Raw genomic sequence first — 16,207 nt, 5'->3', positions numbered from 1 at the left:
TTCTATTTGTGCATATGAGTATTTGTCTAACTCTGGTGTTATTGAGTTGCTATTGATCAGTTCAACCATTCAATTCTGTCATCTCTCCAAACTTGGAATTCTTTCCACGTTTGCTTCTTCAAGATGATCTGTAGTCAATCCGGTTCTGTTATCACGTACAGCTTCATCTAATTAGGCTATGAGTTACATCTCTTGTGCTGTAAGAGTTACTGACCCCTTGGCTACTCAAAGAGAACTGCTTCAAACATTGGGTGTGTTCCTTTTAAAAATCGATTTCTTAGACCACTGAGATTTTTTTCTCTTAACTTAATTAATAGTCATTAAATATGACTGACCAGTAAATTTTGCCAAGTAGCGAAGTAACTAGTAACATATTACTTTGACTAGTCACTTATAATATTGATAATAGACTGTGTATGATCGACTGTGGTTGATCGACCAAAGTTGTGTAGCTGATTGTTAAATTGTTTATGTGTTGGTCAGTGCCATTGAGATTAGCTCCAAGTTTTACTTTTCATCATTTTCCTCATTTTCGAGGACTTGTTATGAAAGAAGAATACCGTTTTGTAGTCGATTCGCATTAATAGCCTGTTAGTATTGACTTGACTTTTATCTGAATTCGTCTGTGTTGTTATTTGTGTACACTTATGTCATACTTGAGTAATCGAAATCCCATCCGTACACTTGTAACACATGTTTAATTATTACGTTTCTAAAACGGGATTTGTCAGTCAGTCAATCAGTCAGCTACAACGTATTACCAGGCACCTATATGCATCAGTCCAAGTTGCTATACCTCATTAGCACAACAAGATGATCATCAAATTCAGAAAAGTAGTTACTGCAACGGTAGTATTATATGTAAGATTGTGTATAAGTGTTTAGTACAGGAAAAAAGAATTAGAAAGAAATGTATATTGTAATTGTAATCTCACGGTTTAAGGGAATACAAAGAGTGTATACACCTATGTCATTGTGATCGATTTTGAGCCATGTCACCCAGAATCTACAACCATTGGTTGCGATAGTCGTGCAGACCCCAACCAATTAGTCTGCATCTACCAACATAGCTCAGACGAGAAGTTAATGACTTCACACTCATTTAATAAAGAATCAAATTATTGAACTGTTATCGCCTGTATGCTTGTCAAAAACTGGATATACTGCTCAGGAGTTTATTGTGAAATACATTACATGAAAACAAGAGTTGTGTAAGTTGTAATTTCTTGATTATGAGTATCTTCGAGGCATTGCTCGTATATAATAAATTGATACAGAGAGTATATCTGTGGATTGTAAACTAGCTAATAATATTTTAAGTCACCGATTAAGTTGGTTGAAACAAGTACTACTCACATCCACTACAAATGAGATTACAGTCTTTTACTTTTCATCTTGTTAATCTTATCTCGTTAAAATTGAACGTCTGCAGTCGTGTGTACATATATGGATTAGGTCTTACACTGCATTTGACTATTTAAATGTCCGAAAACGTAGAAAAATTAGCTATCGAGTACCTCTTAGTTTTCAACAGTTCTACGGTTGATGTCATTTCGTGGTAAGGAATTTCCTTAACACGTGATCACTGAAACGTAGAATGGTTTTGCTCGTTGATTGCAAAAAGTGAATTTAATTGTTCAAGTGGTGGAATGAGAATATGGATTTCAGCAGAAGAATATAATGTTTGTTAGTACAACATATCTTTGAACGATCTAATCACCTATTCATTATGTAAATAATAATAATGTCGAACTAAATGGTTGAGAACATGTGAAAGAACTGTATGGGTAATGAGGAGAAAATACTTATTGCACCACCAGTGATATGAAAAAAAAAGTTAAAATCAATATTGCCAATGTAGTTTAATGCAATTTAAGCTTTTTTTAAGTAAATCTAAATTGTCTACCTCTGTACGTCACCGCCCTTGATTATATTTTTTGGATTATGACTAGTAGTGGAGTACAATATATATGTTTTGTTTTATTTTGTACTCGTCCGCTGAATTGGCCTGTATTCCGGTATAGATGTTGGTTACATTCCTGCGCTAAACTGATAAGATGCTTTCAACTCTGATTTCAATACAGTGAACTAAAGTTCCTCTATTCTTTTCTCTACTTTACCGTTAACTAGAGAAAAAAGACCGGTTTCGTAATAAACGCTTCGTTGCTGATCACCCCACTAGAATTAAAAATACAATTTAAGTTCATCGGTTATATATAAGTTACACTGATTGAGAGTTAATCGTTGTTACTGATTATAATCATAGCAAGAAATTAACTGAAAGTTTGTAAAGTAATGTAGTGAAAATGTTTTGAAAGTTAACCTTATACTCGTCGTAAATCGACATTGGTATCCTTTCTCATAAGTTATATTTGGAGGATTGTACATCATCAGCAATGTTCACAAAGGCTTATGTTTTCTGATTGTCGTTATTGGCGACTAAATTCTACTGCCGACCTTAATCCCCCAATGATTGTTATGAGTTGAAAAGCAATAAATTATCATATTCATATGATTCGGCCGTGTATTATAGAAGCAGTTGTATTATCGAGCTGTCTACCAACTCATTTCTTTATTGCTTATAGGACCATGACCTGTTTAGCCAAACAACACGATGATCTCATGATCAATAACTCAATGACAGAAAATCTAATGCATACTGGTTTACGAGCTTCTAACCCAGTTTCCAATAGTATGACGAGGTTAGCAAACAGGTTCCTTCTACTGTCATCATAACTCAGACATTATGGAATTGTATACATTAATTACTTGACCACACATTAGCACAAATGAGAAATTATCATGTACACATAACTGTGTCATACGTAATAAACAATCGGAATAATAGAGGAATAAACAATTAACGTCAATTTAGGAATGATAAAATATATACCTACAATTAATACGTTAAACGAAATCTCATAAATAGAATAATATGGCAATACTTTACATATCTGGGCAGCATGAACGCGGTGGATTTGATGCAAATATGAAGGCGCGAATCGACATAGCAAGAGCAGCATATCTACAACTGAAGAACATCTGGAACTCAAAACAACTGTCAATCAACACCAAAGTCAGAATTTTCAATACAAATGTCAAGGCAGTTCTACTGTATGGGGAGAAACTTAGAGAACTGTGAAAACGACCATACAGAAGATACAAGTGTTTATTAACAGTTGTCTAAGAAAAGTACTTCGAATCCGTTGACCTGACACTATCAACAACAATCTACTGTTGGAGAGAACAAACCAGATACCAGTGGAGGAAGGAATGAGGAAGAAGTGCTGAAAGTGGATAGGACACACATTGAGGAAAGTACCCAACTGCGTCACAAGACAAACCCTCACATGAAATCCTCAAGGCCGAAGGAGGAGAGGAAGACCAAAGAACACATTACGCCGAGAAATGGAGATAGACATGAGAAGAATGAACATCGATTGAATAGAACTGGAGAGGAAGTCCCAGGACATAGTGGGTTGGAGAATGTTGTTCGGCGGCCTATACTCCATTGGGAGTAACAGGCGTAGGTAAATGTAAAAAGTGATGGTCTAAGTATTTAAAAGCTATACAATGAAAGTATAAATAGTGATAGTTCTGAAAGTTTAACGTTTTTCAAATTCCATTCGATATAAGATAGTGAAACCTGTAACTATAGGGAATATCCGCCAATCATGCTCCTATGACATTAGATATTAATGAAGTTCAGTTCTGAGTACCATCGGGACAACGCAAACCTTTCAGAATCTTTTTTTTACATCAGTTCTCTAGTCTTAGACAGCAATAGGTGTTTCAATCCTACTTAAATGATTGTAATTTATTTGTTTTAAACTTTCTACACCTTACATAAATATCTTAAGTCGGTATACGCTTGAATTATTCAGAAATCGCATGACTTGAATAAACTTCTGATTTTACATTATGTAAATTTATTGATGAAATTAATTGTTTTATGTTTCATAGTGTTATGACGGGAATGTAATAGAAAGTTCTATTTTTGTAATACAGAACAGTTAAATATAATTTCACCATTTATTGCTACCTATTTACTAACCGTAGATTCTATTTATCCCACGCTAAATAAATTATAAAAGTAGAAATTCACAGAACTGTATTGCCTGCTTAGTAATTGTAGTAGTGCAGTGTATTAATGATAATAATTAGCCAATCAATCGTTCATATTTTTTCAAGAATCTTTCCTTTTCTTATGATCTTTTTCAATTTATCATGTGATTATTCATGTAAAAAAAGATGAAGCGTGATGTGCGTTACATACATGTATGCAGTATCTCAAGTATATTGGTTAATACGTTAATTCTGTTTATTATATGGTTAAAGTGAAGTTTTAGGAAACTAATACAATATTGTTCCCTTTTATCAATTAACATTATTCATTATACGTATTGATTGTTTAACTGAAGTCGAAAGTGGGTTTGAAGTCAATCTCAAAAACCCCTTGGAAAATATTCGCAATCTTTTAATTCATAGAATACAAATGATCAAATAGCAGTATTGATGACAGTTTTATATGATATATTGTTGTGAACAAAATCATACAGTGCTTTCGTAAAATATGGAAATCATGCATTGAATACATTATTTGCACATTTTTCATCAGTTGTCCTTTACACACTTCATAATTCCTCCAATTTTCTGTTATTCCATTTGCTTTATGTTTCTCTTCAATTCAATCTTTTGCTGTCAGGCGTTCCACTACCGATTGCTGTTGCATAATACTTATATCTGTCAACATAAGCAGCTTACACCATAATGTTGCTAATAATTTACCAAAGTGTTGTCCATCACGTCTTTTCAGTGATATGATATATATGTTATACATCTAGGTTACGTATTTCACAGTTCTACAACAATTACCAACTTACTTTTATAGTTGAATTCATGGGTCTATTTAAGCTAGACCACCATTGGAGAACTGGAAGCACTGGACGGTCGTTTTGGTCCTAGTATGGGATTCCCTGTCGGTATGCATCTACAACCTCGCATGCAGGACTCGAACTCAGGGCCTTCAGTCTTGCGCACGAATGCTTAACCTGTAGACCAATGAGCTGGTCGGCATCCGACGGTGTTAATGTCTAGCTTCAATCGATCCATGATCTTACGCAACTAATCGTCTATTGCCTGAGGTAGATACCTGTCTCTACCCGACACGGATTGAACTCCACTGGTCACGGTTTCTCACGAGAACTCCAAGAAATCCATCTTGATGCCAGTCACTAGTGAGCATATAATGATTATTATGAATACAACTATTAAAATCACTACAGTCTCCACAAAGCTCATTTTAATTGCAACTTACTTTAAACCAATCCGTTATGTTCAACCAAAGTGTGACTTATGATTGATCAAGAACTATGTGTCTATTTATATCGTATATTATACCTCTACCGTTTGTACCTTTATGTCCATAAACTCTTGTTCTAATCTATGTCCAGTGTTTCGCTATTGAATGCTCGGATTATTTAGTGAGAGTATAATACGTATTTCGTGAACACCTACTTTATAACAAAATCCATTGGTGACTCATTACTTTATCCAGTACAATGTCTGTTCGTAAGGATTATATTGTGCAAATTATAATTCCATGAAAATTATAGTTGCTGTGATGTATATACGTGATTAGTGATTAATATGAAGGAAGCAAATCAACCAGCATTTACCTAGGTAACAACCACGAAAATTCATTCTATCATGTTTCCACCTGTTACTTTACGAAATATTGTGCTTTTTCATCAAAAGTTAGTCGTTACTCTTAAATTTTTTTGTATTTTTCTCTTCTAAACATGATTATTTCGAAGATATGTTGTGTTGTCTGTTACAACAATTCAAGATTATATAATGGTCTACATCTAACTTGTCTTACTAGGAAGCTCAATATTACTCAGTCTTAACTTTTCCAAACTGTTTTCCCTTCGAAAAAGTAGTGTAAAATACGATAATAGACGGGAGGAACGTATATTTGTAGGGAGAAGTTACAAAATATTTACATAATATATATTCATAGCCTTCAATCGACCATTTTCATCTTTCGTCGTGTTTGCCATATGAACTGTCTTTTCGTCTGCCAACACCTTGCTTTCGATGTTCACAAACTCTTCATTCCGTCTGACGATTGTTGCAACTTCGACTCCACGTTCCACTATATACTACTTACAAAAAACCTGTAAGTAGCGTCCAGTACCTCAGTACCTAATGATTCGAGTATCTTCTATGAATCAAAGTGTGAATAGAGAAGTTCAAGAGTAGAAACGGTTTAAATAGCGCTTTATCTAAAAAATGTCTTTCAGTAAATGAGTTGTAAGTGATGAAATAACTTATACAAAGGTATTTCCATATCTCAGTTGAATTATACAAAACATGGTTTCTCTTTCCCACATACTGTATTCTGTAAATATAGTCAGTTTATCATCAATTTTTGGAAATTCCTCAAAATCATTTACTATATTGTTATGACCTTGGTGTCTGGCTTTTCTATCACACGAATTATCCATCAATCAGAATACGACTTGTACGAACCTTCACACTATGCCAACCAATGACGTTCAACCGGTGTGGGCAGTCTAGCGCCTTATTGGTACTAGGTTCTTCTAGCCCGTCTGCTTGAGTCCAAAACACAATACCAGCTTCCGCAATATGAATCGAATCGTTTATTTCAGACATACTCGGTTTATATATCAATCAGACAGACCACAACGTACCATAAAATAGAAAATGATATGGGTACACAAATAAGCCAAAAAGTGGCTATGAATGTGAGAGGCAGTAGTTAATAAACTGAACATAGCTTAAGAACCGTAAATCGTACAATAATAAATTATAGGTCAAAATAAAGCTTATAATAAGGGGAATATAAATATACATAGTGTAATTATTGAATAGTTATACAATAAGAATATTTATAGAATATTAGTCCATTAATAGTCCTCGGAAGTTACCCGTAGTTTAGTTTTCGCCCGGATATAACATATATATTATATTTAGAGGCAGTTTAACGAAGTTAAAATTCTGCTATTGACAACAGCAATGCTTTTTTGTGAATGTTAACTCCTCAGAATATTGATTTTATACCCCTAACACTTGTTTCTTATTCATAATGTTCTTTACACTGTAGCTCATTTTTTCTCTTAAGGATTGCTCTTATTTAAAAATGTACCATCTATTATAATATACTGCTTAATATTTAGCTTATCACTGATAAACGATATCAAGTAAGTTGTGGTTCATGTTTTGTTATCATGTCCGGTATGTAGTGGTTACTTATCTCTCTCTTTCTAAAATGTGCATGTGACTTTCTAATGTTCATATTATACATATTGTCAATTTTACCTAGGGATTCTAATGTTCATTATCCTAGTATAACTAGTTTCTTTGTTGTTTACCCAGTATCTTTATATCAGTGATATTTTTGCATTATCTATATATATATATTCTGTTCAGTCTTTCTCCTCTTTTGAAATATTTTATGTTGCTCGTTAGTGCGTCAGTCATTCAACTGAAGTTTTTCTTACATGAATATCATACTTGTAAATAGATGCTCGCTTGCAGCATGCTAATGAATGAATTATTCATAATGTGACTAATGAACAGGAGGACCTCATCATTTAGTTGAAGAAATTATATTGTTCGACTAATTTTTTTTATGTCAGTCACAATCAACATAGAGCCTGGTACAAATGTTCATTGGTCCAATTTGCCATACTACATTAGCTTAATGAGATGAGATTTATAAGATCGATAGGAAAATAATAGAAATAATATATTAATGGTGATGACAAGATGTTGAATATGGAGAATATTCATCTAAAAGACAGAATAAGAAAGTATATATGAAGGTCATTGGAACTGGAGATCTAGAGTAAGGTAAATTGTGTATACATTTGCTTCATTGTAGCTAATTCTGAACTATATCACCCAACGTCTCCAACTACTGATCTCGGCTACTACACCGTCACTAGCTAGATAGTCTACATCCACAAATATGGCTCAGTTCAACAGTCAATAGGTTCATAGACTGATAACACGTTCCAGTTTGGCTACTCCTAACTTTTATTGATTTACTCGTACATCGGTTAACTAATAGTTTAAAACCTACTAAATCTACGATTTCTTGCCTTTATGGTCTTTATTAAATTCATAATATAAACTAATACTTCGTTAAAAGATTACCAAAGATTGAATAGAAATGAAAATGTTAATATTTCAACGCAAGTTGACTAGCTGCATGTTTTAGTTGATACTCATTATAATTTGACAATTCTGATTATTGTTGTAACGATTTTCTGTTTACTTTTCTTTCCCTTTATTCAACTGCATTAATATTATTGAGCATGTTTACAGTACGAATTATGTAAATGTTTTTTTTTTGTTTTCTTGTTCAATGTACAAATATCCTTGTACCCATCTTACTTGACTTTGTTTTGGTATTGGTCGCTTATTTTAGGTTAATCCTTATTTATATTAATGTACTGATAATCATCTGAATTGCACTTTATCTCTGGTTTTAGATATTAGTAGCTATGTTATTATATGTAAATTTACATTTTTAAAAATCTTAATGATTAAAGTAAATTAGCTTCATATTATCTTCCGGGGATCATCTGGTTCGAGACTCTTCAGGAAAATAATATATATCTAAGAACTAGAAATATGTCATATTTTTTCCTTAGTAATATTTACTTTCTCTTAGTCCATTATAATCCAAGAATTTAAAAGCAATTAAATATTCCTAGTTTACTCTTTGTAAAATTGATAAACTTTCTTTGGTTCCTCTCCTTAGCAGGCTTTTATAGTTTATTGTATATGTTTTGCCATTGTGATGTAACTAGAGGCAATTATCCGGAAACCCTTAACCTAAAGAGTTTCATCAGCCCTGGTAAGTTGGTGTTTGATAACATCTTGGAACGGATCTCGAAAGCTCTCTTGACTTTTGCCAACCAAAGGATGGATGTATTGCTCAGCAGTTCCCTCTGTATTACCCTATTGAATCGGAACGTGGTTTATGAATTTTGAACAAATAAGTAGGCTTTCGGCTTTTATTTATGGGTATCTTCGAAACATTGCTCATGTATTATGCGACGATATAATGAACAATGAAACCTGTAGGCATAAGATACTGGGTAAAAATGCCAAATCAGTTGGTGTTGTAATTACATAAACGCCGGCAAAAAATGAATTTACGCGTTTTTAAATGTTTGTACTCAGGGTAATTCGTTTCAGTTATTGAGTAGTTTGTGGAAAACTAGATGTATCATCTTTGGATTTCATCGTCGTTACTGACTAGCTGTTCTGGCATGATTAGTGTTGTACAATAAATCAATTTGGTTTTAATCCATCCTATGTCTTCTTTAATCATTGATTGGATTCCAAGGAAACTAAGAGTTAAGGCGTCAATTCATTTCGTTTTTTCAGCCTGTGACATCAGCAATCTTTTTATTTGATTGTGAAATTCTCCTACTGAAACGTTACCTGTTAGGTGATAGACTGTTGTTGTTATGTGCTGTACTCTTAAGCGTCAAGTAAATTCATTGAGAATTGTTGATTGAAAATGTGAATCACGGTCTTTGGTAGTGGTTATTGGGATGCCGATGTCTGAAATATAGTGGTCGAGAAATAGTGAAGCAGTTAATTTTTTGGATGTCATTTGCGTCTGTCTGATGAAACAATTCATCACAGCAAACATGTGCGTTAATGATTTAGATAGTGGAAGAGGGCCGAAAATTTCTATGTTGAGATGTTGAAAAGGTCTATCAGATGTTTAAAACTTCCCAGATGTGATGAATTGTGTTGGTGGGCCTTGCTTCGTTGACATTAGGTGCGAGTCCTTGTCCATTTTCTGATGCGTTCACTCGTCCTCGGTCAGATAAAACGCTTTGTTCTCAGTTTTACCAAAGCTCAGATACCTAGATATAATAAAACATGAAGGTGCTAAAGCAATCTTTCTCTGCAAAACATTGTAAACAAGTCGAGACTTTGAAATTTTGCTTGCTGTCTACTAAGTTGATTGTTTTTTTCGAAAATTCTGTTAAATGATCTGTATATAATCAACTGTAGTTAAATAAATGTCAGTCCCAGAATTTTTTGAATACCATGTGACAAAAAATGTACTCACTGACAACTTGCCTCAATCTCCAAATATCCAAGTACTAGGACTACTTTGCGTGTTTCAAATTTGTTTTAATTCACCTCGAATGCTCCTGAATAGCACTAATTTACTAATGCACTTATACGAAAGGCTTGGATTATTGTATCATAACTACATGCTGTGAAACTCAATTGGAGTGACATTGTTTTGTGCCCCTTTTCGTGTCAATCATATTCATCGTATAAAATAAGTTGAGTTTTTTTATAACTTTTTTCTGATCGATAAAGCATGGTTCTTTACCTTTCAATACCACTAATCAATCATTAGAAGAAATCCTAGTTGAAGTATACGTCCAAGTTCATTGTCATAACACCCAAGTAGTTATTCATAGTTTTCTAAGTGCTGAAAACGTATGATTATGTATTCTCACTAGTTGAGATCATGATATAATTGAAGCTAGACCACCATGGAAAACCTGGAAACACTGGATGGCCGTTTCGTCCTGTTGTGGGACTTAGCAGTGCGCATTCACGACCCCCCCCGCGAGATTCGAACCCAGGACCTATCGGTCACGCGCGCGAACGTTTAACATCTAAACCGCTGAGCAGGCATCCAACGGTGTTAATGTCTAACTTCAACTAATCCACCATTGTCATCAGTGAGTTACTATCTCACAATTTACTCGATTAAACTCTACTGGTCACTGCTTCTCACTAGAACTCCAGGATATACATCTTTATGCCAGTCACTAGTGAGCATATGTTGATTAGTATCAGAAGGGGTCTTGTGGAGATTGTAGCAGTGTTTCCAGGTTTTCCATGGTGGTCTAGCTTCAATTAACTCATGATCTCAACTATTGAAATTACTACAATCTCCACAAAACCCCTTTTTGATTATGTATTCATGATCTGTTAGAAAGTTTTAAAATCATCAGCTGTTTGTCTGAACTGTGTCGATGGTTGTTAAAGTTCATTAAATAACTGTAATCTTTTTTTGAGTTATTTCAAATGAAATAACTCAAAACCAGTCATATCGACCAAGCTCAAATCAATAAATATTCAAGTTTTACACTGATTGTTTCTGTAAATGTCTGATTACCATTTTATAATTACCACGATGTCAGTATCCAATATATATTCATAAATTGTTAGTGTAGATCAATAAAGAGTGAATAAACTTTATTCATATCGCTGTGTTTAATGTATATTGCTTTTTAGAGTAAAATTACTGAGTATGAATAATGATAGAACATATGTAATTGTACTAAAATTTCTATTAAAAGGTGTACACTTATTTTTAATGTTATCTGTCAATCAGTAAAATCTAACACAAATGTGTATTGGTCCCAATCGTCACATGTATTAGCTCAGAGAAAACAAACGAGAGTACAAATTAAAGTTCTGAAACCCCAAAAGGTCATTATTATAAGTGTATAGAACAGTTCCAAAAGACCAAATTATGAAATTGACGAATAAAATTAAAGATTTAGAAGAATATAAAAAAAGAAATATAAAACGGTCAATGCTGTGCAGAATTCTTTATGAGGTTGTTATATTCAGTACTGAACAACTAACAAACTATTTTGAAACAGTCTTATTTTTATTTGATTTTCTATATCCATCTTTCTTATTAATAAATGCCAAACAATTACAAAAATTCAAGTCACTAATCTTGGACTCTTGTTATTAGCATTGACCAGCTGTCCCCAAATGCCCTGGTACGGCTGAAGGTAGGGAGAGTCTGCTCTCTCGCAAAGTGCTCACACATGTACAACCACTGCCTTCTCGCGAAGGGGATGTTGTTTACGAAATTGAAATGACTAAGAGCGAATGTTCTGTGCTTTAACCGGGTTGGTGGATAAGGAGGATTCGCCTAGGAGAGTTGGAAAACCCTCATTCCAAACCAATGGTGCACATGGGCTCCAGAATCCTGAAGGAACAAATGGCGTATGAACCAATCGTTGATCACCGGCTACTATGAGACTGCATCTCCTTACGTTGCTCTATTACCTTGTGGATCAGACCCTTAGGTCGAAGGCTCCGGGTGTGGCACTCTAAGAAAACCACGTGCTTTGACCTGGGCACCCGAGCAGTATCACAGCTCATACACAAATCAAGTGACTTGTATGGCGCATATGTATTCGGTGCCCCTTTGTACCAATATATGTGTTCAAATAAAATAATATAATGAACTGCCCATCTATCTTTCCATCTATTTAATGATAATTTGAAGTAACTCATATACTAACTATAAGTTTATGTACTCGACTTCGAGGTGCATTGTGTATTTGAGCTTTTACTTATTGTCCATTTGTCGAAATCAAAATAGGTATAGTGGATTTCTCACCTAAAATCTACCAGTCAATTGCTTTAATTAATAAGACACGGATGTCATACATTATTATGTAGACAGTCTTTTGCTTTAAGTGAGCGTTCAAAATGAGGTATAAGAAAATATTTCTAATTTACTCTAGTATTCAATGAAGTTAATTTCCAGAAAAATGCATTACTAGTAGTAATCAAATCAGTAATTTCATGTTTGAATGTAAGTCCTTTATCTTCTATGATAGTGATCGAAATAATTAAATTGAGAAAAGCAATCAAGATCATTAGATAATATGGAGTGACTGGCGTAGTGGTGAGAATACTCGCTTTTTAACTGACAGGTCGTAGGTTCAAATCTTTCTTCGCCTACTTCAGTTTTTGCAGGTGCGTATTATCAATATATCTCAAGTAAATAAAGTAGCTCATGGCCGAGTTTATCTTGAGGGAACTGATGCTCTCTGCCAGATTCTATCCCGTGATCAATCAGTTGTAAATCTCGGTTATTGATTGTTTAATTAACCTGTGCATGTCTCTTTTCTTCCTAAGGATTATCACCAGATTTAGATTGCTAATGAAAAAAAGATAGCATGCAAAATAGTACTCTCATCAATAATATCCAACTTCCGATGAGTTCGTACCTTGATTTGACTAAATTGTAAACTCTCTAGTTGCTTCATTCCTGAAACGAAGGTTTCTTACTCAATAAACACACATTTGGTTTAGTTTTGTCTTTTTTTTAAATCGTTGCTTCTCCACAACTGTTCATAAATTTTCCTGATTTTCCTTTTAATTCAGCTTGGGATGGTCACTTTATCCTTATTTCGTACAATATTAAGCTTTCACTGTGAAGATGTTATGTATGAGTTAATATTCAAGTGAGTTGATTTATTTATTACTCTTAATAGATTTCTTAACTATTATAACTTTTTGGTGAGAATACTAAGAATTCACTATATGAATTCTGAAATTTTCATACCAAATGTTCTCTCTGGACCATCTATAGACTCCATTGTTACAGACATTTATGCTCGTTTGTTGTTTACTCTACTAGGTGTTTGAATTTAAAGTACCACATCATGGATTCGAAATTTTCATGTAACTTATTTCAATCTTGTGTTATACGTAAATTTTCAGTATAGGGTTGTGGAGATTATTAATTTTTTGATTGAAATCATGAACCGACTGATGTTATATCACAATTGAAAACCTGGAAGCACTGGACGGCCGTTTCGTCCTATTGTGGGACTCCTCAGCAGTGCACATCTACCATACCGCTTGCGGGATTCGGACCCAGGGCCTTCAGTTTTGCGCGCGAACGCTTAACCTCCAGACCACTAAGCCGGCATCCAACGGTGTTAATGCCTAACCTCAACCATCATCCAGTGCTTCCAGGTTTTTATTGGTGGTCTAACATCAATCGGTTCATGATCTCAATCAAAAACTCGTAAATTTCACCTAACATATGTATGACTATAAGTTTTGTGCACAAAAATCAGTTCAATGCAACTCAAGTGTCTATCATTTTGAATAATTAAATCTCATGATTAGATTTTTGCTTCATTTACTTTATTTAAGTTTTTCGGAGTTTAGAAATAAATTGATGAACTTATCAGGAAATGTGGGTTTTCTTGTTGTTTGTTAATAAATGTTACTTATTTTTGGTAAGGATAACTTTGATGTTTACTTATTCTTTTACTTAATTTAGCATGCTTCCAGATGATAAAGATTGCTAATAGTCCTATAAATATGCTTGTTTTTTGTACATTTATGAATCTTGAAGTAAAACTTTTCTCCTTACTTTGCGTCTTTTCTCTACCACACTGAGCTCAAGTATGAGAGAAGTCTACAGATCTAGCAAGTCAATATCAAGTAATCGAGTTGTGGACCTATCACATATCTATAATAATACAATAATAATTGATAATATCCATGATATGTAAATTTATATCGTTTAGCGGCGGATACAACACCAATATTACTCTTATGGTATTTCATATTGGGTAATGAACTTGACCATGGAAATCTAGTTATATTTTGCTTCACAAAAGCAGGTGTGAGATCCATTTTACTGTTTGTACTTTAGTTTATTGAAAGTGATCGTCAAAAATAAACAACATATATATACGAATAATATTGCTTTCATAGATAACACTACTCGTTGATCTTCGTCAGATAACCATTAGAATCCATGAAGCACTGGACAGCGGTTTCTTACTAGTATGGGTCACTCATTAGTCTCCATCTCACCTGGGGATCAAACCCAAGACCTCCCCATCGTGAAATTTAGAACAACGCATATTAATGAAAAACACTTCAATTAGATTTTTATCAGGCTTTGATGTATGAAGTTGTTGAGACTATTGAATGTCACTGAGATCACGAACTGATTTCAGTTAGCCAACGAACTGTTCAATGCTTTTAGTTTTTTAATGGTTGTTCAACTTTGATCGGTTCCTGATCCTAACAACGTTTAATATACAGTAATATTTATATAGATACACGAAAACCACTGAACCCATCAAAGCAGTTTATAAGTCAATGATAGCAATGAAAAAGGTCTATTTAACTATTCACATGCGATCAGTACGATTTCATAGTAAGATGGCAGTTGTACTAGTGATGAGAATGATGACAGTTTGAGTAGATATTTCAATATCCGAAGCTGATCAAAAACTGGCAAAATAAATAAATATAAAAATCATTAAGAAACATAAAAATTGCGTAGTAAGAAATATGCAAATAAGCAGTATATATATATGGATAGTGAAGAATAAATAAGAAGTGCAGTGAAGAAAAATAAACAAACTATGGATGTTTGAAGTAAGATCGTTTGTTAAGTTTTATCAGAACAAGGAAGAGACAAGCATATTACAAAGCTCCTCTGAACTCAGAATCAGGTTGTTGTCTTGCATCTCTTAAGCTCCTGTTGTATGTAGAATAAAAGATCGAACGTCAGCGGAAAACGAGGTTATATGGTCGGTTACTTAAATGATTTAGTCCCATCTACCAAATGACCACTGTTTACCAATTCAGATAAAATGGGGTTGCGTGTTGTCCGTATTTGATTCCTTCCAAACCATTCAGAGAAATCTCTCATTTGCTGGTAGTCTCTTAACACAGACTCACTAAAATACACGGTTAAATAGATGTGTTTCAGTGTGAAATTTGTGTACTCCATGATACGGTTGATGTCAGTTAATGTAGGGGTTAGACTGAATAGTTTTTTTCGTATTACTACGTCACAATCTCATACAAGATCAAACTTAGTATTACTAAATCTCAGGATAACCACTATATTTGTAGAACACAGAGTTGAATATCAATAATCATCCGCCTTTTGTCAACGTCAGCCAATTGGCCATAGTATTTCGCGTTGATCATTTCCAAATTATATCAATCAGTCTTTAAAGGAAAACTAACTTGAAATTTATTTTAAACCTTCACTTGGTGGAATAAATTTGAATTACTACTTATTAAACTTAAAGATTACTAAATTACTTACTATAGAGTGTTGATATCATTGACTCATCTGAGAAGTCTCATACTAAAGACAATCTATTGTCTAGTGCTTCCTAGTTGTCTGAATAAGTTCAGTCATGTGAACTTTTTTTCTATTGTTAAGATTTTAATCTTACATTTAACAGTATTTCAATGGTTAAGATCATGAGTCAGTTGAAGCTAGATCACAATGGGAAACCTGGAAGCAGTGGACGGCTTCAACTGACTCATGATCTTAACCATTGAAATTACTATAATATCCACAAAACCCATCTGATATTTAATA

At 33.8% G+C, this 16,207-nt stretch overlaps 1 protein-coding gene across 1 annotated transcript in view; it reads left to right on the top strand.

Annotated features, from left to right (window-relative positions):
* MS3_00008068 (uncharacterized protein) overlaps positions 1 to 16,207 on the top strand; it is a 45,975-nt gene that overhangs the window by 18,963 nt on the left and 10,805 nt on the right. Inside the window, exon 8 of the mRNA XM_035732518.2 lies at positions 13,219 to 13,298. Within this exon, the coding sequence (XP_035587206.2) occupies positions 13,219 to 13,298 (80 nt within the window). The remainder of the gene's footprint in view (positions 1 to 13,218; positions 13,299 to 16,207) is intronic.

This window comes from Schistosoma haematobium, chromosome 4 (genome assembly GCF_000699445.3).
Source record: "Schistosoma haematobium chromosome 4, whole genome shotgun sequence".
Lineage (NCBI taxonomy): Eukaryota > Metazoa > Platyhelminthes > Trematoda > Strigeidida > Schistosomatidae > Schistosoma > Schistosoma haematobium.
The sequence above is the reverse complement of the archived record's forward strand: the minus strand, read 5'-3'. Positions and strand labels throughout refer to the sequence as shown.